The sequence below is a fragment of the Euprymna scolopes genome, chromosome 17 (genome assembly GCF_053919585.1).
Source record: "Euprymna scolopes isolate OS-2025 chromosome 17, ASM5391958v1, whole genome shotgun sequence".
Taxonomy (NCBI): domain Eukaryota; kingdom Metazoa; phylum Mollusca; class Cephalopoda; order Sepiida; family Sepiolidae; genus Euprymna; species Euprymna scolopes.
Window position 1 is genome coordinate 30129994 of NC_136498.1, and position 25982 is coordinate 30155975.

The 25982-nt window shown below is 33.9% G+C and overlaps 1 protein-coding gene across 2 annotated transcripts in view; it reads left to right on the forward strand.

Annotated features, from left to right (window-relative positions):
• Nucleotides 1-25982, forward strand: part of LOC145296726 (myosin regulatory light polypeptide 9-like) — a 195347-nt gene that overhangs the window by 29559 nt on the left and 139806 nt on the right. For both annotated transcript variants that reach the window (XM_080142732.1, XM_080142731.1), the window contains exon 2: nt 24428-24615. In XM_080142732.1, the coding sequence (XP_079998858.1) occupies nt 24432-24615 (184 nt within the window). In that variant the 5' untranslated portion in view covers nt 24428-24431. The remainder of the gene's footprint in view (nt 1-24427; nt 24616-25982) is intronic.

Below are 25982 nucleotides of genomic sequence, written 5' to 3' on the forward strand. Positions count from 1 at the left end.
CTTTTCGTTTGTAAGTGTCCAGCTTTCTGCTCACTGTGCCGCAAAAAGTTTTATACTCTGGATCTGAAAAATTGAATCTTAAGTTGCTCTTTTCAGAAATATGCGTGTAAATAAAAAAAAAAAAATGTTTTTTTTAAAATGCTGCTATAAACACTGTCAACTTTTGGAAAATCCTCATCTTTTTTTCTTATGTACAAGTGCGTCGCCACTTATCAAGGCTCCAAGGCCATTCAAAGATTAGGATTGAGTAAGATGGTTGGTACTGGTGGAAGTTGGGTAGAATTTGATAAAGGGAGTGGCTCAGCAAGAACTTGTTTACATTGGACTTAATGACAACAATGCTGTAGTCAACTGGAAAGCAGGCCTGCAGTACAATTCTATAGACAAGCAGTTCAAGATTGTGAGAGCTTGGTATTATAGCTAATAGTTGTTGGCGATATTGCTTACCACAATGCTCAACCCAAGAAGTCTGGCATAATCATCCAATTTTCTGACTGAATTTAAAAACCAGCAAATCAAAATCTTGAACTCCAGACTTATAGCCGCTTAGTATGTGAATTTTTTTATTATTTTTTATTTTTTTCCAACCGCCTTCTCCCCTTCCAATTTATATCAAAGTACTTATTTGAAACCAAATCTCTCTCCTAGTGAGTACCTATAAACCTATAAGGATGGGTCAGTGTTATTTTAATGGATATACCCATCCTTACTTTTTTTTTTTTTTTTTTTTTTTTTTTAATTTGATTTTGAGTCTGTTAGAATATTAGTGGCTTGATGTGTCATAATGTCACTTCTTCCTAGAATACCCCCCTCCCGCCCATGTTTGGCATAACCACTTTGATACACAGGTTTCCCATTTGATCACTAAAGTTAAGCAACGTTGAGCCTGATCAGTACTAAAATGGTGACCATTTGGGAATTCCAGGTGCTGTATGTGTTCTCCGCTTATCTTGGCATTGTTCCAGTCATCTAGCACTTCTTGCCACTGGATTCGAGCAGTGCTGATTCAGAAGTGCTGTTCAAACTGCATAATTCATAATCCTTGCCTCACAATTTATGCACACAGCTACCCTTACAGGGGATATCCATTGTTTCTTGAGATTGAATGGAGGCATCATCATCACCAACCTCCTCTCTTCACATGAATGCCTGTTTTGGTCACATTTTCAAAAGCAAGTGCTTATTTTATAAATGACAAGCTCTGTTCTGTTTTTATTATTTCTTCTATAAGCTGGTTTGTTAAATAAACCCGTTCATGTCTTAATTCACACTTTGAGCATTTTATTTGCAGATTCTATTAAAAAGAAGTTTCCTGTCAACAACTTTCATTTATGAAGTCTTTAACTCTTAAACCTTTGTTCTATCAATATAGGAAATGATAAATATGCTAGTTTTGTATATGTAAATGTTTTCATTTAATCAGCTGAATACCTGTAGCGGGGAGGGGGCAAACAAAATCCTGAAAAGCAATTAAAAAAATATATATGCTATTATGGTCAATCTGGAAATCGAGCTTACACAAGTTCAGAAAACATTGTGACATTAAGGCCACATTAGATTATCTAAAAATATTTAGTTTATGAATAAATTTCACTTGTCTTAGAACGGGTGTTATCTATTCAATTTAATTGATGTTCAGAAATTGAAACATTTTTATTCATACAGTTGTTTCTGCCTCTTCGAAAATATGCATTTTTTTTTTTTTTTTTTTTTTTTTTAAGGTTTTAGTGAATATTTTCAATCAAAGTAAGCCTCCCCTTCCCCCCCCCCCCCAAAAAAAAATTAAACAGCCGTTAATATAAAAAATAACTTCATTTTACTTGTCCCTTTTTCAACTGACTAATGAAAATACATCATGTGTGTATGTATGTGTAATATATATAATTTAGATGAAAATGGCTACTCAGTAAACAAAATGTATGTTAAATTCAGTAGTAGTATTAGTACAATTTTGAATTAAGGCAGCAGTCAAGGTTATAAGTTTAAAAAAAAAAATAGTTTTAAAATTAAATTTATCTTTCCCGCTGAAACAAATACTTGTCTGTTTGAAACAAATTGCATGCAAAATAACTAAATTAAGTGGTTAAGTTTAAAAGAAAAAAATATATATTAAACAATACTTAGTTAACTTTGTTCAAGCTTCAGTTTTTAAGCTTGCTTGTAATCGTGATAAAGAGCTTCTTTTTTTTTTTTTTTTTTTTTTTTATAATTTTTTCATTATCTTATGGAGAGAGGGTATTGCGTTTTTTTTTTGTTTTTTTTGTCAAGTCACTTTTACTTAACTGTTATCTCCCTTGACAATGTTTCAGAAAAAAGTTGGTAATATTTAAATGGTTTAGAGAGAAGAAATATTAAGTTTAAGTAATGAACTAAATTGTCTGAATTAAATAATTTAAAAACTTTAAGCACAAGTTGAGATTTCAAGAAAACCTAAATTCTAGTGAAACAACTGAAAATGAGGGAAGAAACTAAACTTGATAACCCTGGCAAGTATAGCAGTTTGTTAGAAACAAACTTTAACTTGATTAAAAGTTTAATTTTTTGTGGATTGGAAGATCCTCGAGTTTTTCTTCTATAGAGAATCTAAAAAAAAAATCTTTTGTAAATATTTTGTTTATTTAGAATGACATTTAATAAATTTTAAAAAATGCAGAAAATACAAATCTTTAATATATGGAATGTCATATTCCAAAAATCATAAATTGATTTTTTTTTTTTTTTTTTTATAAATGGAGACAACTTCATTCCAATTATCGAGATCAAAATCAATCTTGTAATAAACACAATTTAGTTTTAAAATTAAAAATAGCAAAAAATGATTTTCTATATATAAAATCTACTTGATCAATTTACATGAATTTTGGAATATCACGTTTATTCTATGACGAGTATGTACATTGTAAAGATTTTTCTGTAGTTGTATTTTTATTTTATTCTTTTTAAAGCATAATTCTAAAGAGGCAATATTTTTATGATCATGCAAAAACTCCTTCAGAATTTTGTCAGACTAGAATTTGGCTATAAATTTGGTCCAGTTCAACCTTCTCATCTTAAAATGAAAGTACTCCCCTTCATTTATTTTTTTTTAATAGAAAATCTTAAGCTTTTTATGAGGATCATCACTACAGATTTGACTGGGATGCTTTTATCGATTTGGTGCATTTCCAGAATTCATATTTATTTTCTATTCATTTCATTCTTTAGATAAATCACAATAAAAGGAAATCTTTATGAGTTTGCCAAATTTAGATCAATGCTGAGAAAGAGGAAAAGTTAAGGAAGTTGCCTGTAAACTGGCAAATGTTTGTGGAAAAAAAAAAAAATGGATGCTAATGTGAAAAAAATGGATGCTAATGTGTAGAATACACAGATGCTTAAATTTTTCAGAATCAGGTCATGTCTTCAGATATGATCAGAATTGTCGTTTTTAATTAAAAATTTTATTTTATCAATTTTAATGTTGCAAGTTAATGTACGGTTTCAGCAGTTATTAAATTCAAATCCTGTGTGTGTAAAAAAAAAAAAAAGTTAAACAAGACTAATTTGACTACCTCATCATATTCGATTTAACGTCAGTCTTACATGCTGGCATGTTGTTACAAGGGGCGTGTAATAAGTGATGCTCCTGACCCACTTCCCATATCAGTAGAGCAACGAAACTTGGCACAGTTATTAGTCTTTCTCTACATAGGAACCACCCAGAGTTATGCATTTCTCCCATCGTTTGATGCCGTTCTGGAGACGGTTTTTTTTTTTTTTTTTTTTTTTAGAACACCCCAGGTTGGTCCTCCAGCCACAATGTGACTTCAGAAATCAAGGTTGTATCATCTGGGAAATGCTTTCCTTTCAAAAACAACTTCATGGCTTGGAAGAGATAAAAGTCAGAGAGTGCAAGGTCAGGAGAGTAGGGAGGATGGGGGATTTCATAACCATACGCTCGTGCTTCTGATCTGGCGGCATGGGAGTTGTGGACCGGAGCGTTGTTCTGCAGGAGGAGGGTACCTTTACTGATCTTGCCCCACCTCTTGATTTTGATAGCTTCCCTTAATTTCCTCAAAAGTGAAGCATAATAGGCTCCTGTAATTGTGGTACCCTTTGCCAGGAAATTTGTCATCACTACTCCGTCCTGGTCCCAGAAGACTGAGCTTGGCTTTGAAGGTGGTGAGTCCAAGTGCTTCCACTGCATTGACTGGGCTTTGGTCTCTGGATCATAGTGATGGACCCAGGTTTCATCCTGTGCAATCAGTCTTTTGAAAAACTTTGACTCATCTTCTTGGCACATCTCCAAATTCATCCTCGAGCACTCGACGCGTTCTCACTTCTGGAATGGTGTGAGCAACATGGGAATCCATCTGGCAGATATCTTATTCATATGCAAATGGTCATGAATGATAGTTTCCACAGACCCTGTACTAATCTTGACATCTTGGGCTATTTGGCGAAATAGTAATGTGCCGATCTTCCAGAATGGCAGCCTCAACTTGACGGACAGATGCCTCATCAATGGCAGAAGGGGGGGGGGCGACCAGGTCTGGAGCTGTTTCCACAGACTTCCGGCCATGTTTGAATTCACGATGCCAGCATTTTACAAGGTCATATGATGGGGCATTATCACCATGAGTTTCTTTCATTTCATCAAGTCTCCTATGGTGTGCGTCCTTTTGAATACAAAAACCGGATCACTGTTCGACATTCAACAAGCTCCATTTCACACCTGACTTAGTTCAAACACCTGTAAAACAGAAACCACAATTAGTTAAGAGCTGTAATTTGCCACATAACCCATAGATATAAATCATTGCACATGCAAAATTTCAGCTAGATCAGACAACTGGAAGTGGGTCAGGAGCATTACTTATTGCACGCTCCTCATAGTTTGTAGATCAATTTCTAAAAGTAATCTTTTAACTGGGTCTTTATTTATCTCTTTCTCAAATCCATCCTCATCACTTCCCACGTTTTCCCTGAACTGACCGTTATTTCAACTGTTCTACATCTAACCCAAAAACTCTTATCCTTTCATTCAACATGACCACACTATCAAAGTCTTCTGTTATGCACACCTCTATACTGTCCAGATCTTGAAGTTTGGGAATCTAAACCTTTAAGATTCGCATTACACATCATATTATAATCATTTCTTTTCTATAGATTGCATGTCTTACACTGTCATTGCCCAAGTTTCGTTTCTAAATCGATTTTTAGTAATTGGCCTGATAGATTAATAGATGACCATAGCCTGTGGGAATCACCTATGCCATGTTCGAATGTCCTTACACAGTAATACCATTGAGAAAGACATCAACGTTCAACGCCCCCTCCCACTTTCCTCCAAGCTATGAACCAAATTGTTTAGAATATTTTTGTTTCCACATTAAATGAAGTTAGATTTTTCTTTGAATAAAAGTCGTTTTTTTTTTGTTTTGTTTTTTAAATTTTTATTTTTATTTTTAATATAAAAGGTATTGAATATTTTATAGTAAACATTGGAATTCATTTCTAATTTCATTGTGTATCTCTGCTTTCTTTGACTGGTTACATGAGTAATACCTTGAAATAAACGGTAGTTCACATGGTTGGGAATAAATGAAGAAAACCAACCAAGAAAAACGTATCAGGATTGCTGTTAGGTTTAGAAACGATTTCCGGATAGTAGAAAACCTGTTTGGTTTGTATGCAATCTTGATATGGTGCCATGTTGATTTTAAAGTCATCTACAAATGTACTTTGCATTAAAGACTATTAATTGGTTGAAGTGAAAAACTGATAGAGGGAGGATTCAGTAGGCAAATATCTGATAGGAACCTGATAACATATTGCAAATTTCAAAGATAAATCTCAACTTGATAACCAGGACAGGATTGCTTTGAGATTGTGTTGAAGTTAATGTCTGTCTTTGTTCACTATGGAAAGTTAAAACTCTGTGTATTGACATAAAATTTTCTGGGATGACAACAGAAGTGGTCCTAAATCTTTATCCAGCCCCCAAGGATTTACCCACGTCTTTAAAACTTCCCTCCCACGTCTTTAAAACTTCAAATATGGTAATTCCTAGGGAAAAGCTGGATGTGCCTTGAGGGAAATAAAGACCATATATTTTCAAAAGTTAACATAAAAATAGACCCCCCCCCCTGTAAAAAAAAATGTAACATGGTGTTATGGGCAGGACATAAGGTTTTTTATTCAACTTGGGCAACACTGGGTCTTCCTGCTAGAATTTTATAAGTTTAGCATGGAGGTGTAGACACTTTAGTTAGTGTGACTGAAAAGTTTGTAAAGTTGGGACGTGTGTGTGTATGTGTGAACCTAATAAAGATTCAATCTTTAAGCAAAGCAAACCTATCAAGGTAGTAAAAGCTCTGAACGATTAAGAGCAATTCATATATTAAATAAAAAATGGGGAATAAGTTACATAGAACTTTATATCATCAGATCAATAAGGAAGGTAGAGGAAAAAGGAAATAACCTCTTTAGGTTGTGGCATTTTAAATCTAAATGCTTCGCATCAAAAAAGGAAAAAAAACAGCATTATATAAATGTAAAGATATAAAAACAAAAACGGCTTGAGAACATTGAGATTAGAAAGGACAACTATAAAAAAAAAAAATCAAGAAACATGTCAATGGGGAAAGAAATAATTTTTTTAAAAATAGTATAAAGAGGTTTCTTTTTTCCTTATTGATTTGATATACAATTCTGTGACTTTTACTCATCAAGTATGTCTATCACATTGAAAAAATGCAAAATTGCTTATCTTTAGACAATAGGCTTGTATTACTTGTGAGCATTGGGCTCTTTCTACTTTTATCTGTGTTGAATTAGTCTGTTCACACACATATTCAAATTTGACTTACTAATTCGGAGATTATTCAAACTAACATTCTCATCTTAGTTCTTATTTTCAAAATGTTTCTGCCGATGTTATCTCTAATATTCTTCACGTGCATCTGTAGCTTGATGCGCATGGGATAGCAGTCTACATCTCAAAGGAGACCAAGAACTCACTCACCTTTTTTTGTGTTGGAACGACATTTATTTCTCGGTATTTTCATGAATAAACCGTGATAGTGCTCTTCCTCTCTGTCCTCTCGAATGTCATTTCGAACATGCTCTCTCTCTCTCTCTCTCTCTCTCTCTTTTATAGTCTTGCTTTTTCCTTAGTGACGTCATTTCGCACAGCTTAGCATTTGCATACACTCGTCAGCACTCTATTACACATCTTTTCATACTTGGAAAAGCTATACGGACCAGAACAGAATCCTTTAATCCATAGGAGGTACATTCTTTTCATTATGTCAGCCATAACATGGTAGAAGTGTTATTTTTAATTTTATTAATATTACCTGTAGAAAGGATTGAACATTAAATATCTAGAAGACAAATACTTCTCATCCACCATCCCATAAGTAATCAAATTTAGTTCATTCTATTGATCAATTTTAGTACTTCCATAGTGTTCTTCATCTTTAAGCTGACAATCATTACATCATATCAAATCATTCTCTTGTGTCTCTTGTTTTTGATAAGTGTTGACCCATTAGTAGAACAATCCATGATTGTTTGTATCGTAATTTTTTTCTGTCATTTGTGCTTTGCATTTTTGTTTTAACAAGTTTTAGTTTTTTTTATCTAACTTGCTACAATTTGAATTTTAAATTTCCAACAGTGTTTTATCAGTCATGTTCTATATTAGATTTGATATGCAAACAGGAGTTTGTATTATATATTAAAACATTTATGATCCAAATTGATCACTAGATACTATATCACGTTGACACAAGTTTTGGCTAGATCACCGAAGCTAAGCAGTACCAGATAGGTACCCATTTGAAGTATCAGGCACTATAGGACGTTGACACCTTATATATATGTCACCACTTATCAAGGCCTGGAGACCATTCGAGGATGAGGGTTAATGAGTGTACATAGTCAAGGAGACAATATCGTAGTAATCGTTAGTGGAAATTTGGTAAATTGGATTGCTTAATGGACGACTCCTCAAGAATTTGTTTACATTGGATTTGAAGACAACCATATTATAGTAAGCTGGAAAGCAGAGAAACTGAAGAGTTCCACAGGTGTTAAGTTCTAAAAAAGAAGCTTTGTTCATGGAATCTGTTTAGGTTTACCCACAGATAAAGAGTTGAGGGAAATATAGTGGTTTCAGTTAGACTAGTGTTTTTTGTGAAAGTTTGGCAAGGGGGCGGACCATATGTTGGAGCTCAGATGAGCACTTGCCATGAAAATAACGGTAAAGCAAAGACAGGCTCGCAACGTCTCTTCTGTGGGAAAGAGGTTGCAGGGAAGAGAAAAAGGGCATCCCTCACTAAGCTATGAAGTCTATTTTGAACTCTGTCAAGGCAGGATAAGTCTTTCTAGCAGCTCCTGCCCAGATATGGCAAAAGTACTCCATCCTTAGACATGCTTATACAGATAAAGAATTCTATCAGCAGTGAGATATCTACTGGAGCAGTAGAATGATCCCACTGTTTTTCCAGCGACCTTGGCAACTGATTTGATGGATGTGTTCCATTTCAGATCAAGAAAAAAGGTCAGACCCAGAAGCTTGTCAAAACGTGGAGCCTCCCCAAGACAACAGCCATTCATGTTAATTGATGCCAGCCGGGGATCAGAGCATTGATGATGTAAAGACAGAAGCTTGGTTTTAGATGCATTAAAATTAACCACTCACCTCTTTTCCCATTGTATCACATGCTCAAGATCAGAGGAGAATCGGAAAAAACTTGGTCATTTACAGCCTTTGAAGTGTTGCCATAAATGGTAGTGTCATCAGTATAAATATCTACGAATGATCTTAAGATGGGATTTGAGAGATCATTGATGTAGATCAGGAAGAAAGTTGGGCCCAGGATGGACTCCTGAGAGACTCCAGCATTAATACTGTGAGCTTCTGATTTCTGCCCCTCAACCACTACTCTTATGAACCTATCAGCAAGAAATGATTTAATAATTGTAAAGACATTAGAGATCTTGAGGAATAGACCTTTATACCATATCCTTTCTAGGGCAACTGCCTTAGAAAGGAAGCTTCCGTGAAGACCTTCACTAATCCTATGAGATATAACCGTTAGCACATCTGCTGTAGATCTAGCAGAACAGAAACCATATCGCATGTCACTAAGGAGGTTATTTTTGCTGAGGTGGTTGGCTACTTCTCCATTTATTCCAGCAACTTACTCAAGACATTCAGGAGACTGATTGGTCTGTATTGAGAAGGAGAGGAGCGATCATCCAAATTTTTAAATTTGGGGTATACTAATGAGGTTTTCCAGGGTGTTGGGAAGCAATTCTTAAGACAACGCTTAAACCGCTTTGTAATTATAGGAGCTATTATAGTTCTGGTTGAAGCTTTTTCAGCACTATAAATGCCGTCGGGACCACTTGCTACTGGAATCAAGGTTTTTAATTAGCGTGGCAACATCACACGCTGTGTTTTCAGATACAGGAGGAAATATGGAGGGGGGGGGGGGTCATGGCCTTGATCACATAGGGTAGAATTAGATGCCAAGTTCTTGACAAAGAGTTTGGCTTTGCCCGATGCTGACATGATTACCTCAGGTCCATTGATGATAGCTGGGAGAGAGCCCACACTTCTGTTCAGGCCCTGTTTGCTATTTGCCAAAACTGGTTGGAACTAAGCTGTCAGTCAGCTCCTTTGGACTGAGCATACAACTCTCTTGCATCTGTTATTACTCTTTTACAGTGGTTGCTGGCTGTCCTGAAAGCTCAGTACATTTGTTATGTTGGAAGCAATGGAAAGTGATTTCTGTGTGTAATGGCAGCAGCACATTCTGGAGAGAATCATGGCTGGCTGTTAAGTTTTTGCCGGAATTTTTTAAGGGTATGATATATCTATACCTACAATTAACCATTCTGTCAGGTCTGATACTATAGAGAACTTATTCTTTTTAAAAATGGAGTGCAGAGGTAGATCTGATAAAAATGTACGGAAGCTATCCCAGTCAGCTAAAGAGTATCGATATATTGTACAATGGAGTTACATCTGAGGACTTATTACATTTCATTTTTATCTTAACATACAATTAAGTGGTCTGAAAATCTCTGAGACAATGAAGGATGAATATAGCTCAGAGCAAGTTGTGAGAAAAAGGTCTAGGAGACTTGCATACTGACCGTCAGTGTCGTGCACATAGGCAGGTTTGTAAACAATCTGCGTGAGGCCATAAGCAATGGAGAAATCATGATAGAACCTTCTCTCCTCTGTCTTGGGTGGGCTAACCATTCCACATTGTGAACATTGAAGTCTCCACAGTGAATGTTAGCTGAAAGATGAGTAGACAGGATGTGGTCCATTTTCTTTGATATGCTCTTAAAGATAGTAACACCTCTCTGCAAGAATAACAAAAACCAAATGTCATCTCCCCTGATCAGGATATACATGTGACTGGGGGACCTCTTGTAAATTTAATGTTCCTTTGACACTTCCTCCTTTAGAGAAAGCCCATTCTATCTGCCTAGGGTGAATGTGTCTGGCGTATGTAAATCTGTAACTTGCTGAGTTTCCAACTTGAAAGTAAACAACAATGGTTGCTTATAATTACGGTATATTTACTTGGTAGGCATTGAAGAGTTTGATTTTTGAAATGTATATACACTAATAGTTCACCACTTAGCCAAGATCAAAAGCCACCTTAGGATAAAGATTAGTGAGATTTTCAGTTAGATGATTGAACAGTACTATGAAAGGGTTCAAAAGTATGGTTAGATCATTGGACGGCTTGATAGATATTTGTTGACATAAAAATGATCGTGTTGTCATATAAGGAAACCTTTCCACAGTAACGTGTTCTTGAAATGAGTTGATTTCAACAGGTTTTGCCACAAGTCTTGTAATGTTAATCATGAAGTGTCTACTTTTAATCTTTGTTAGTATCAGTGTATTTGTTTTACTGTGTGTATATATAGTTAGGAGACAGTATGTATATTTATAAACACATACACACATGTTTTTATTATTTCAATTATAATTAAATTTGTTATGATCCAAGAATATGGGGTTATTCAGATCTAAGGGAAGCTACTTCCCAATCTCCTTGTCTTGAGTTGAGCATATTGAGAAGTGATACACGTATATCATTAGCGTATTAAGCAATGCTCTTTGTGTAAACAAATCGAGCTTAGGTATTTCAGACGATGTCAAAACATTGTTAATTCACTACCCGCACAGCAGCTGCCGATTTAGCGTAATGGTTCGAAACCTTGACTGTCACACAGGCGGTCGGGTTTTGATCCTGGCTTGTAGTTGCCTGCCTAGCCGCACTGATTCGCTGTGATGCAGCGAAACAGTACTGAATGTGGATGACTAAATATATATACTAGCGGTGGGTGCCCGGTGTTGCCCGTGTGTTTGTAGGTGTGTGTGTTAAAAAAAATGTTAAAAGAAAAAAATGAAAGTTTTAGAAGGAAGATCAGATTGAACCCCCGAAGCCTTGACGCGAAGGTGGAAACGAAAGGGGAAAAAATAGGCAACCACCTAGGAATTGAGAAGCGAGTTAAATTATGGGTTAAAAAGTCCCAGAGGTTTGATTGACAGTTGGCCGCTTAATGAGGTCATCGTGGGGTCGTTACAAAGACGTGTCATTTTTTTTTTTTTTTTTTTTTTTTTTTTAATTTGTGGGTCAGTTTTGGCTTCCCGAAGATGGTGGTGGAAACCAGCTCCCCATTTAAAGGGGATATTCCAATCGGACGTTCGCGGTGATCGCGCCGCGAATGATGCCTAGCTGTATTTATATTTATAAATAATGAATAAGTAACTAATCTAATAAGAATTCACCCCTCCACCTTAGTATGATAAAAGTAACTGTGAACATAGCCGACGGAAAGAAATATAACTAAAATAAGAAAAATATAAAGTCGAGTATCTCCTTAAAAATAGCTAAACATAACCGAAGGAAAAAAGAAAATGAATAAAATAAGGAAACTATAAAGTGGAGTAATCGTATGAACATATGAAGAACAGTCGATGGTGACACCGATGATTGCCGGTGTTGCCCGATCCATGCCTGACTGTAAATCCGGCACAGTTGGTAAAGAAAAAAAAAAAAAACATGAAACACAGAAAATAAAACTCCATGGTGGAAAAGAAAGGAACGTTGCATAAATACAGTTGGATAAGCAAGTAGTAGTTGTCGACTGTAAGAGTTTGTTGTAAAACATGGAATCCATGGTTAGTTCGTTTTGTTTATTTATTTTAATGAACGCAATTTTCTGTGTAAACTGTAAATGATAATGAGGAAAAAAAAAAACAAATAAATAAAAACCAAAAAAGGGAAAGATGGCGTAAGTACCCTACCCATTGGATTAGGTAATAAAAGAACAATAAATAAATAAGAAAATGTAAAAAAAAAAAAAAAATGGAATAAGTAACCGTTAGAATAGCTGTATGCCAATCCACTTTTTTTTTTTAAGCAACTACGAACGCAAACTGGTGTTTCTCGTAATTTTCTACTGTGAACGGTCAAGTCTGGTGTAAATAGGTGGCAGTGGAAGGAGAAATCTAATAGAGAAGAGTTTACTACTTCCATTGATCCCAAGCGATTTTTGCAGATGAAATATAGGAATCTACAATCAGCGACGTTATGGAAAGCTAATATGCTTATAACACATCTCAGATATTGTGCTGCAGCTTGTGTGTAATAGATTTGCATGTAATGTCTCGATTTTTAATCCTGTTAAGGTCTCAAACTCAGACGGGAAAATATATAGATATATAAAGACCTTTATAAAAAGAAAAAATTGTTTTATCTCAAACTACATCTGTTTCGTCAAGTGTTAATATAGATGAGACATTTGTAAAAACAAAGCCAGACTTATCAACAAGTGGATCTTCAAATCTAAGGAAAAAAATCTATGAAATACTTATTTTTTCGAGACATTGCCAAAAAAATTTAAGATTAAAATATTTACATTGTATACCTTCTAATAGCTTTATATATAATTCAAATCTCAAGCAACTTTTTATTTCATTTATGACAGATTTCTTTTTAAATTTAATATTCAAATTTTCAGACTTTTCTTTATAAGTTCTAAATTAGCTTGTGGGCTTTTTTTAATTTGCCTCTTAAAACACTGTAAGCACATCCTTATATATCGGTCTGGAATGTTGCCAAACTTATCACAACCTTAATGCCAGCAAGGCAACTGGCCATGACAATATTCCAATCATATTGCTTAAGAAACTGCACCTGGAACTAACTCCTATTCTTACAAAGTTGTTCAATTGTTGCTTAAAGAGATAATGCTTAGATCATCTTGATTAATTTTCTCAGTTTGTCCAGGATTCTAGGTATTGGTCTTCTGCATCTCAGTACAAACCAATCACTCTTGTACGTCATGGGTAAGTTGTTGGAATCAAATCAAGAAGTTGTCAACTACTTCGGTAAAACAACCTACTTGGTGACTAGTATTATGGATTTCATCCTGCAGAATTAGCAGCTGATGTGGTAACTGTAATATCACATGACCAATGAAGTTATTGACAGGGACTTTACTTTTAGAGCAATAGTTCTTGACATCTCAAAAGCCTTAAATTGGATTTAGCATAAAAGTTTACTTCAATCTTGCTATGGTCAGAAGTCTGAAGTACATAGTATCAACACTAGTATGCTTAAAGGATCGATTCTGGGCACAACTATTTTTTATTTTCATTAATAATCTCTCAAATCACTTAAAACCATTTGACATCATTGCAGATGATATAACCATCTATGGCAAAGAAGAACATTTAATAATCAGGAACTTTTTGATTTTTCTCTTCACACCAGAAGCACATTTTGCACTGGGGTGGGGGTGGGGGCTGCTATTTTTGTGTCTAAAACCAAACTTCCGTTCTTTCCTCACCAATGCACATATCTTCACTTTGCTTGAATTGAAATGAAGGCTTCTCTCATTAAAGTAGCCTTCTGCTTTGATGAGTTTCTAGGGCTGACCAGAGATGGAAAACAAAGTCTGTTGCTGGAAAAATGGTTGGATCATTCTACCTCTCCAGAAAAAGTATTTCACTCTAAGCACCATCCTTTACCTATATAAGAATTAAATGTGTTAAGACAAAGTACTTGTTGCTTCACAAGGGAAGAGACAAAAAATTGTTATCACACGTGGCAGTAAATGAAACTGAAACTGAACTATGTCGTATACATGACTCTACACAGTCCCAAACAATTCCATCCACATGCTCTGGCACAATTTCAGATACGATCATGAACACCTTGATCGATTCGAACTCAAACAATCATCCAAACGACCCAACACAATCCCAAACAACTCCATCTATTTGAACTCAAACACTTCTGTTGAAATAACCTGACGCAATCCCGAATGACTTCATTAAAACGACCCAACACGATCCCAAATGACTGTCAAAACGGCTCAACATGATGTTACCAGAGCAACCTGGACAGTTACTCTCCAAATGACTCTAGTATCAGCTTTTTATAGCCCTTGAATGAACTCTCTTTCATCGTAGGTAGGTGTGACTAAGACATTGACAGTTTCTGAGTGCTTCCGCGCATGCACATCACAATACTGTTGTCACACCTTAAAAGATGCTGCTTTGATCACCCTTTCCTGCCTTAAGAGTAAAAAAAACTAATTTTCAAGTCTTCATCCCTTCCTTAGTCTCTCTATAACAGAAGAGAGGTTGTTAGTTTTTCTCTACTCTTATTTTTCGTTGATGTTTGACTGAATTCCAATCTATGGTTTTCTCCTGGAAAACATCAAAAACTAGTCTAGTTACAACCATAATTTTCCATTCTTTCTGTGTACATAAAACGAAATGGAATTTCCCTGAGCAAAGTTTCTTTTCAAGAACCATCCATCTCTGGAACACAATATTACAGGGCTGCTTCCCAGCTGATTACTACAACTGTCTTTTTCAAGTCCAATGTTAAATTTTTGTTGAGCCATTCTTGGAAGTCAATTCTGCCTATTTCTACTATTGTTATCAATCCTCACTGACAAATTCATTAACCCTTATCCTCAAATGGCTTTTGGCCGTGAAGAGTGGTGACTCGTTAGTACATTAAAAAATGGTATAAGGAGCTAAGAAGGGGGAGGGTCGATTTCAATAATGTTCATTCTTTACTGCTAAAACCATATTAGCTCTTAATAAACCTAATTATACACTGAACCATAATCTACTCTTAAAATTCAAAAATTAGTATCAAATGTAAAAAAAAAAATCTAATTGAATAAAAATTGTAAAAAAAAAAATCCAATTGAATTAGAATTACATGCATGATATTCTTGTTGCATTTTTTTTTTTTTTTTTTTTCTTGCTAAATGAATCTCGGAAATTTTCTTTACAAGTAATAACTTGAGTTTATCAAAATAAAAAAAAGAAAAATGTGGTGTATAGGAAAGGGAGTTATTAACGCGGGGGGGGGTACTAGTGTCTCCTGTTAGATACTTTAAAAAAATATATGGTGAATAGTGACTAAATTATTGCTTTTTATATCCATTTAATTAAAATCTCATTTATTTTAATTATAATTTTTGTATTTAAAAAAAAATTTTTTTTATTACTTTGGCATATCGTAAAACTTCAATTGCCAAACTGCCAAGCTCTCCATTCCCCCAAATGTTCTTTGTCAAGCACAAAAGTGCATCCAGTTGCAACCTCTCAGTGTGGGAGCTTTATAGAATGTGAAGTCTAATCTTAGTTACTACTACTCTCAGGTCCATTCCATGTCGGACATCATTATATTCAGTTTAATATCCATTTGACATGTGTTCAGCAGCATCCAGAAATTGGCATGTGATGTTGCTGTTACATACAAACAAGAGGAAATAAAATAAAAATCAGTCAACATTTTTTCTTAAAAGTTATGTTTCTCTCCTGTTTCGACACCACTTAAAGTCTCTTGCTGTCACATGTCCATTTAGCCTTGCTTGTATTTCTCCTTCCGACTGCATGCTGGCCTAATTCTCGTCCTCGACTTTACATGTCCATTTTCTTCAATGCACACCTTTCTTCTCCTGGCCACATGATGCATTTTTTTCTCCTTTTTCTTGTGCAAACTTCATAATTTGCATATGCCTGTTTTTCTGCTGCTGTTAATCTTTTTGCAAGCTAGCCATCCTTCAGTGCTGCTATTTTCCCACACCCTCATTTGAACTATTACAGACATCCAAGCTAATCTATTTATGTCCAGGGTTTTATTTGTCCCTCTTTTTTTCAAATTCATTATCATTTCCCATGTTTTCCTTAGTCTTGAACTGAACCTGCTACCTCAACTCTTTCACGTTCACTAAGCCCAAGAACTCTTATTCATTCTTTCAATATGGTCATACCTTCAAAACCGAATCTATGGTTTGAATAGAATCTGTTATTTGCGAAATATGCCCACAGAACAAATCGATCTAAGAACAGATATTAAAAATCTGGTTTCAACATAAAATAACAAGGTTTGGCATGCTGTAAACCTAACATCGAAGTTTATTAAACTGAAATAAAATTATTTCCAAGAGTAAGGAATATGAAAAGTAATTGTTTCTATTCTTTTTCCTCCCAAATTAAGCAATTTTGAGCATGGTCAGTATCAGATGAGTGACCATAGGCACTGTAAGAAGGAGGACCTCTATACCTCCCTGCCAGAATTGCAAAAACTTAACGTCATCTCCCTTGACTGGAATATACATGTGACTGGGGACTACTCGTGAACTTGATATTCCTATGAAATTTGCCTTCGGGGGAAGCTGGTTCAACCCGCTGAGGATGAATGTCACTGGCATGGCAATGAGGACAGTTAGACACAGTCCATTTTTGATGTGGGAGAAGATCCAGCTCCTCAAAGGGCACTCTGGATTGGGACAAAAAAAAAAAAATTAAAATTGTCTTAATCCAGAAGGAGTTCTCCTTAGTTGAGGACGAAATAGATGAAATGCTGCATCAGAACAGATACCACACTTAGTTCTTAGTTACTCTCTCAGTAATAAAATTACTCTTCACCCACTTTTTCTTTATTCCTCCTACATATACTGCACTTTTATGTAATCAATTTTGATCAAGCTACCACCCACCCACCCCCCAAAAAATCTGCATCCCGAAAAGGGCGGTTAGGTCACCATGACTGATTTTGTTTGAAAACAACAATTTGAAATTGACCTCAACAGCTGCAATTGATGACAAAGAAATAATATTCTTGTAGAAGAGGATAGATACCCAGTACTCGAGTCGGGTAGCAGTAAACCCTCCCTCATTTTCTCCTTTTGCAATTAGCATCCCTGTACTGCTTGATGTGAGTTGCAGCCACTGTTCTTAATTTTCATTATGCAAGTTGGGTTCCCACCCTTCCCTATAACTATAGTCTTTGGATCTGTTGTTAGGCTACTCAGTGAGTTTTTTAAAAAATAATTTCATATCTATTTCTTAAAGGATAACGGAGTTTTTTTTACTCATGTAAAATATAAGAATCAAATATTTTTTATTATTTCTAAGAAAAAAAAATTAAGGGTTTGAACAAAAATTTGTAGTTTTATTTCCTTATGTACTACTTTCAGAATGTACATATGATTTAACATTTTGTAAATTTAAAACGTTTTACTATAATTTAACAATTTTAAATTTTCTAAAAATCTTAAAACTTATTTGAAATTTATGTTTAAATATTGAAGTAATCGATCCAACATAGATTTACACTTCAGTTAATGATTTACGTATTTTGATAAAAAAAAAATCTTGGCATTTTGTTTAAGTGTCTTGAACCGTGTGATGAAGTGCTTCATATTTAACAGGGTTGCATGAAGGGTTAAATCTGCACGGTTAGATGTTAACAGGAAGTCTAACTGTAAGTAATGGCAAGTTTGTAGTAGGTGAATGGTGGTCGTTCTATTTATTAGAAGTGTCTGTTTATGACTAGAGTTGGTCAATTCATAGTTTGTGTTTTTTTTTTTCAGAAGACTTGCTTATTAAAAGTTTCAGTAATAATAATTTAAAAAAAAACAAAACAAAAAAAACTGTTCAATCAATTCTGCCCAAAGTTGCTGAAGTTTTGATAATATTTTAATTGTAAATGAGCAATAGTGGTTACTTATTGGATTGACTATTTGTACAATATTACTGTGTTGCGTTGTTCATCTCAAGAATTTCATGATGAGGTAATTCTTTTTTATTTAATTTTTTTTTATTTCAGTTATTTTTTAATCTTTATTTGCTTTATAAATTTTATTTAACATTTTTGATTTGTTTTAAATGTCTTCTATTTTGAGTAGGTTGTTGATGAAAGTTCGAACGAAATGCAGACATTTTGTTTTTTTATTTACTTTTTGTTGTCTTTAAAAAGATGTGATTTTTAATTAACAGTAACATTTAAATTGAAAACCAAAGAAATATTTCTTGAATGGATTATAAATCAATTTATCTTGTTTCTGTTTGAGTCCTCTTACAAATATTTTTATATTGAGGGACTATTTGTTAGGATTAAAAATCATCTGATAAAAGTTAATGACTGTCAACACTTTTATATGAAAAAGGGAAAAGCCTCAAATCTATATATTCGATGTTTTCTCTTTATTTCAAGACTTCCTTGGAATGAAATAAAGACAAAATGTTGAATATATATATATATATATATATAAATGTTGGACTTCCAATGACGTTTAAATTTAAAACACAAGAAATATTTCTTGAATGGATAAATGTAAATAAATCTGAAAATTATTATTTTTTTTTTTTAATAAATTATTTATAAATTTTTAAATCTACCATTTTTTGCCTGAATCCTTTCTTATAAATATTTTTATACAGAAGTACCATTTACCAAGATTAAAACTATTAGTTAAGATCTAATGACTGTCAATATGCATTATATATTGTAAGGTTTAAAAAATATGTATGGTAATTAAGCTACACAGAATTTTCTGTATTTCATCCTTGTGAGTATTCATCAGAGTATTGCATGGAATCTGTTGCTTTGAGTTCATGTGTGTGTATATGTTTTTACAGAAGCAGTAATATGTTGCTAGTCATAGATTTGCAAACTTTGCTTTTGTATAAGCTGTATCGCCTGAAGGGGTCTCTAGTTGCTAGTAGCTAGCTGACCGAAACCTGCTCATGACTGTATTACTGCTTATGTAAAAAAACAAAAGAATATACCCTGCTCAATTTCGGTATTCAACACTCTTGTATTAACCTTCATTGGTTACTTAATCTCTGGAAAGCAATAACCTCAGATATATAATGAATTGTACTTAACATTTTATGCAGTTTCACGGCTAATCTATTGACTTTGGGATCAACTGTTGAATGTTACTCAGCTTACTGAAGTTTAGTATTGATATCGCTCTATCTGAAATGATATTGAGCCATTTTAAATTTTGCTCTTAATTTTAACTCTGCTCAAATTTTCACAGGTTGTTTTCCTTGCATGTGTATACCCAGACATTTTAAATGATTTCTATTACTTCAGTTATTGTCACTGAAAGTAAATATATATAATGATCACAGGTTGCAAGTCAAAAACGTTTTTTTTTTGTTTGTTTTTTTTTTTATATTTGCAACGTGGGAAGATATAAACATTTTTATCAATTTTTATTAGTACATTTTCAGTTGCTTTGTGAAAAATGTTACTTTTTTTTAAGTGTATTATAACTCTTAGTTTGTCAAAATTATTGCAACAAAAATTTTAAAGCATTTTCTTGGCTGAGTATAAAAAATCCAAGTTTAGTTGCTACACTTTAATCTTTATGAAAATGTTTAGATATTTTGTTGTTTTGTTGGTCTTATCCTATAAAAACTCGACTTAGTGATTTCCAGTAATCTAAATTGAGTTTTAAGTTTTAAATTTTAATGTTTTTTGGCAGTAATAATTTTTTGTTTATAAGTAATGTATAACTTCTTTTTTATTATTAAAAGCCAAAACTTTTTTGAACGATATCTTGATGAAAACAATTACTCCCGATCTTCAAGTTAGGATTTGTATATATTTTCTTCATCCGAAAATCAAAATACTTGACGGAGACAATTGTTTTTCTCCATCTTATCCCTTTTTGGAAGTTGGATATCCTCTACATTAAAAACTGACTCTGTATAATTTTTCCCTCATAAGACAGGCGGAGATAAATAGGAGTTTTTGTTTTTACCGCAGGAATTACCGCTTATCAAGGCCCAGAGGCTACTCGAGGATAAGGGTTAATGGGTATACATCAATGTAATTATAGCGTAGTAAATATTAGTGGAAATCTTGTAAATTGGATTACTTAGGGAGACGGTTCAAGAACTTGTTTACATTGGACTTGAAGAAAATCGAATTGTAGTCAGCTGGAAAGCAGGCAATCAGAAGAGTTCCATAGGCATGCAATTCTAAAAGCTTTGTTCAGGGAATCTGCATTTAGGTTTAGGCACAGATAAAGAGTGTGGGAAATTATTGATAGTAATTTTGCCGGGGGGGGGGGCATAGATTAAAACTCAGCTGAGCATTAACACTTGCCAGCATTTATAACTTTAGTTAAACTGAACATAATTAACATTTCAACCATTTAATCCTTTTTAATTAGGATAGCATTGTTTTCGAAGTCCTGGCCTCTTTAGCATGAAGTGCTTATGATAGTTTTAGCATGATTAAAAGAATTCATTTACTATTTCAAAGTAAATGAAGTGTGATGATTGTAGTAGCAAAATACTGAGGGAATAAATTCTGTTTTTTTTTTTGTTTTTTTTTAAGTCTTTCGACTTAAGTCCATATTAAATACTTAAAAAAATTTTTTAATGAAATTACTCCAGACAATGCATGAAGCCACTTGATATAAGAAGTAAAAAAAAAAATACTTCAAAGTTAAAAACTAGCCAATGATTAAGTGTTAGATGGATAGATCCTGACCCAGAAAACAGCAATTCTTCCCCCTTTGCCAGAAACGTCTCATGGAATGTGAGGACTAAAGGAAAATAAGGGAAGCGAGTTACGCAGCTACCAAAAGTAAGCCCAAGATCCACTTTTTACTCTTACTGTTTTTCATTCATAACCAACAGTAATAAAATATGGTTTATAGTACATGAAAACAGTGCTTATTCTAGAGAAATGAAGGTCAGATTTAGTATCAGGATACTTTTCATGCACCGAAACGGGTTTTATGTGGGATGTACTTTTTTTTTACCTGAAATTTGTTATACAGTGCAAGTTATAATTGTATTTTAGTACTTGATTCGTTACACCACAGGTCGTTGTGGACAATGAATTTTGAGCCTTGAACCTATTGTTTTGGGGTATAATTTCACTTGTCACTATAAATTACTACTTGTTGCTATATATGGGAGGAAAAGGGAAACCATCTACCCTTATTGGATGATGTGAAAATTAGAGGCAGAAGAACGGGGAAAATAAGACAACTCAAAGAAACAGTGCGAATGACGACCACATAAGCAAACTTAGTATAGAATTTAATACTATATGGCAACCATCTATTATATAAATCTCGCCTGTCTGTTTAAATGTGTGCATGTTGTATGTCTGCCTAAAACTTTTCTCAGTGGCATCAGACTGGGTTGAAACCAGTACCGTCTGAAAGGGCGATATCTTGGTCGAATAATATGTGCAAATTAGAAAAAAAAAGGTCGATTATTTCCTATAGAAATAGATATTCACAATGAGGGAGGTTAGCAAAAAATCGTTCCTTCATGACAATTTAGCCAAACATGCATGCGCGAAAAACATTCTTTCTTGAATTAGTTTAATAAAAAAAAAACTTATTTTGCTGACACGATTGTAGAGGAGTGGTTATAGTGACAGCGTCGTTGTCTTAAGGTTGGACGTTCGGGCGACATATCTGACTTCCAAAATTTTTTTTCTTTTAAAGTTTATTTATGCCATTTTTTTTTTTTTTTTTCGTTTGTTTATACTTTATTTTCCCTTTTTGCATCACGTTCGCTGTTTGTCCCCCCCCCCCGGTTTTTAAAAACGTTTTAACATTTAAACAGGGTTATTTAATTCGCTTATTCTTTATTTTCGATTTTATTATCGTTTTGATTTACCTCCCGCTCACACCTCACCACGCCAGGTATCCCCGCTAGTTTATTATAAATAATAAAGAGCAGCCCCCCCCCCAAAAAAAAAAATATATATATATATATATATAAAACAATTAGTAATGTGCTCATCTAAATTTCATAATCCATAGGTTAGATTACCATGAGTGTGTGTTGTATATATGGGAAAGAAAATTAAAACTGTAAGTTGAACATTATGATCAAAATTTATTGTTCGACTGGACTTATTTTGGATTCCATTTTCTTTAAAGAACTATTTTCACATTTCGGATCAACTTGAGGGGATTTTCATGTAAGCTGAAATATGCACGGTTTGTCTTAATTTTTTTTTTTTTTTTTTTTTTTTTTGCCAATTTATAACTACAATAAATTGTGGTTTCACTTAATGCCTTAACTAGCAAATTTTAGCATTGCTATAAATATAATTTGCTGATTTCTTTATGTCCTCTGATAAGAATGACAAGACTAGCATTCTTTGAAACTCCGGAATAAGGATTTTGTAATCCTTTTTTTTTTTTTTTTTTTTCTAGTATTCAGTCAAACAATAAATTTTGATTGTAAATTCCAATTTAGTTTTAATTTTCTTTCTAATAAGCTACTCTCTGTTGCATATTGAGCTTTTTTTTTATTCGGTTGGGATTAAATTTTCTATATATAAATACTGTTATATTAGTTTGAAGTTTACTATTGCGTATATCAGGTAAACACTACTTTCCTTTGATTTCATTAATATATATAGCAGGCTGCCTGGGACTGCCTGGTCATAAAATATGCTTAAATATAATGGTTTAATTTATGCAGATTTTGTATTTATTATAGAGACAATTCTCTATTGTGTTGTACCCAATATATATAGTAGTGATTTCAAAATTAAAAAGAAAAAATATGATGCCATATCTAGAACCAAAACGTATAGCTCTCCAGCATATGAAATTTTGAAAATGTTGTTTTACATATAAATGCATATTTGCACATGTGTAGAAAAGCGCTTTAAATTGACTTGGAGCTGTCAAGTTTTTTTTTTTTTTTTTTTTTTTCCCCCCATCTTGACTCCTTGGCTATTTTTAACTGGTTAAAAACTGAATCGAATTTGTTTCACGGGCCCAAATCTATATCAAGTTTAAAGTCTGCAGACAAAAAAATTGAGTTTGGTCGAAATCATTCTTCAAACACAGACAAGGTCACTTTTATAAATTTGAAGTTAATTTTTTTATTTTGTTAAACTGCCTACAATTTTAATGTCTCGAAATATTTTTATTAACCTGGAAAGTGAAAAAGGACATGTTTGTGTTATCGTTTATGACCTTTTGAAGAGCAAATAATTCTTTGACAAAAGACTAACTAGTATTAGTTGTTTACAAGATGAGGAATATGAAATTGCTTTCTCTCCTAACCTTACTAGTAACTTTAATAATAACATGGGTTGAAAGAAAAACATTTCTCTAGGTTTCTAAAATAGTGAACGACTGATGGAAATAATTCACTATTATAAAGACCAATGTGTGTGTGTGTGCTAATAATACGCTGTTATTCCAGTGACCAAAGTATACGCATTAACCCTTATCCTAGAGTGGCTTTCAGGCCTTGTTAAGTGGTAACTCCCATGTAAAAAAAAAAACAAAAAAAAAAAACCTCCACTTAATAATAATAAAGCAAAGAGTAGGCGTCTTATTTTTCCATAGTTCATCAGAAATGATAATTTATATATAAAAAATAAATTACAGGTGTGATATTATTTTTTTTTTCTTCATATTTTATAATCTATTAAATCTCAAATGTGTGTTTGTATGTCCGCTAAAAACTTTTACGTCCACATCCTCGTTAGGGTGATCTGACAAAAAATATCAAAAAATTTGGGAAAAAATTGTACGTTATTTTGTGTAGAAATGTTTTGTTTGAAGGGTGATCAGATAAAAAATTTTCTTTCAACACAATTCGCAAACCGCGCATGCACAAATCGTCAATACATTCTTTCGTTTTAAATAGCTAAATTTGCAGCATTATAGCATTTGTATTTTCGTGGGTACTTCGATAAAAGGGTTCGGTTGATAACTTGAGTTATGCAAGTCCGCGGCCAATATGCATTTTATTTTATTTTTTTCATTTTAAATTTTTTTTTGAGATGATCTGGTAGATTAGAGTTCAATTAATAATAATCCACTGAAAAAGATGAAAAAAAAATATGAGGGGGCATGCATTGTACAGTTACAACGCTTTTTTTTTCTTTTTATTAATATATAGAAAAACAATAAGTTAAAAGAATCTATATTTAATTAAATTTATATTAACATCCTCAACTAAACGTCATGTTTTAATTTTAAATTTTTTTTTTTTTTTAACAGTTAATACATTGAAAAAAAAAAAGCTTTCTAAATTCATCATGTATTTATGATCTTTCTTTTGCAGCAAAATGTCGAGCCGTAAAACTAAAGGAAAGATCACTAAAAAGAGGGCGCAACGCGCTACCTCTAATGTGTTTGCTATGTTTGATCAAGCACAGATTCAGGAATTCAAAGAGGCATTCAATATGATAGATCAAAATAAGGATGGACTTATTGACAAGGAAGATTTGCACGAGATGCTTGCTTCTTTAGGTAAGTAACCAACGGCTTTTTTTTTCTCACACATCACATTTTTCTTTCAAGAATAGTACTGTACTGATCAAGGATGTGGATTCAGTGCAGTTTAGAATCCCCCCCCCCCCAGTAGATTTTTGTTTCAATTTCCAGAACTTAGATACAAGTTCTTAATTTTTTTTTTTTTTTTATTTTTATTTTTTTTTTTTTTATGGTAATTCTCGCTGAAAATGTTAATTTTGCTGTGAAAGCTTACTTCAAGAAAGTTATAAGAGACTGGGGTAGTTAGCTGATTTATATCGTTAAAGGCAGATTCCAACTCCAAAGTCACTTGTTACATCCATACAAGGGCTGCTGTTATAATATAACCCTACCCCTCTCCTCTCCGGGGACCGGGCCGCATCCGTCGCTATCCTGGTTCACGGGAGCATACTTGTGATTTACTTCTGGCCGTGTTCGTCGCTCCCAGCTCACAGGACCATAGATGCAACCCAGCAGGGCTACATTCTTACTTGTCTAGTGGTGGACCCCTTAAGGGTGATCAGACTCTCACTGGAAAATATCTTCTGCTGCTCAGGGCACGCGAAATGTGCATGACCCTAAGTCCGTGTGGCAACACCGATTTCGGCCATCACTCTGGCTTCATGCTGGATCCAGTCTATCTCTTTCATCATCTGGCGTCAGAGCATACCTGAAACAAACTGTATCTTCATTCAGGCCGACAATCGAGAAAGAAGGAAAAACTCTGGGACATTTTTATATAATAAAACAAAATAATTATTCATAAATCGTTTTACACTTTTTTAGTCAAGTTCTTTGATTCAAGCTTCATGATGCAGGTTGTATACTTAAGTTGCACTAATCAATTTCCCAGCTAAGAACAAGAGCTTTTCAACTTAGCTCTTATGAGGGTTCGCCCCCCCCCCCCCAGGCGAGGTGAGAGCGATGTGGACATTTTTTTTTTTTTTTTTTTTTTTTACAAAGGCATCACCACATTATCAAGGATAAGGGTTAAAGAGTGTACAGTAGAAATTGTTCAATATAGTAATCATTAGTAATGAAAATTTGGTAAATTTAATAACTTATATGGAACGGCTCATCAAGAACTTATTTACTTTAGACTTGAACACAACCATATTGTAGTCAGCCGGAAAGCAGGAAAACGGAAGACAATTCCACAGGCGTGCAGTTCTAAGAAAGAAGCTTTGTTCATGGAATCTACGTTTAGGTTTAGGCACAGATAAAGAGTGGGGGAAATTATTGATAGTGTTTACAGCTAGACGAGTGTTTCTTGTGAAAGTTTGGCGAGAGGGGACCATAGATTGAAGCTCAGTTGAACACTTTCCATGAAAATAACGATACATCAGAGACAAACTCGCAACATC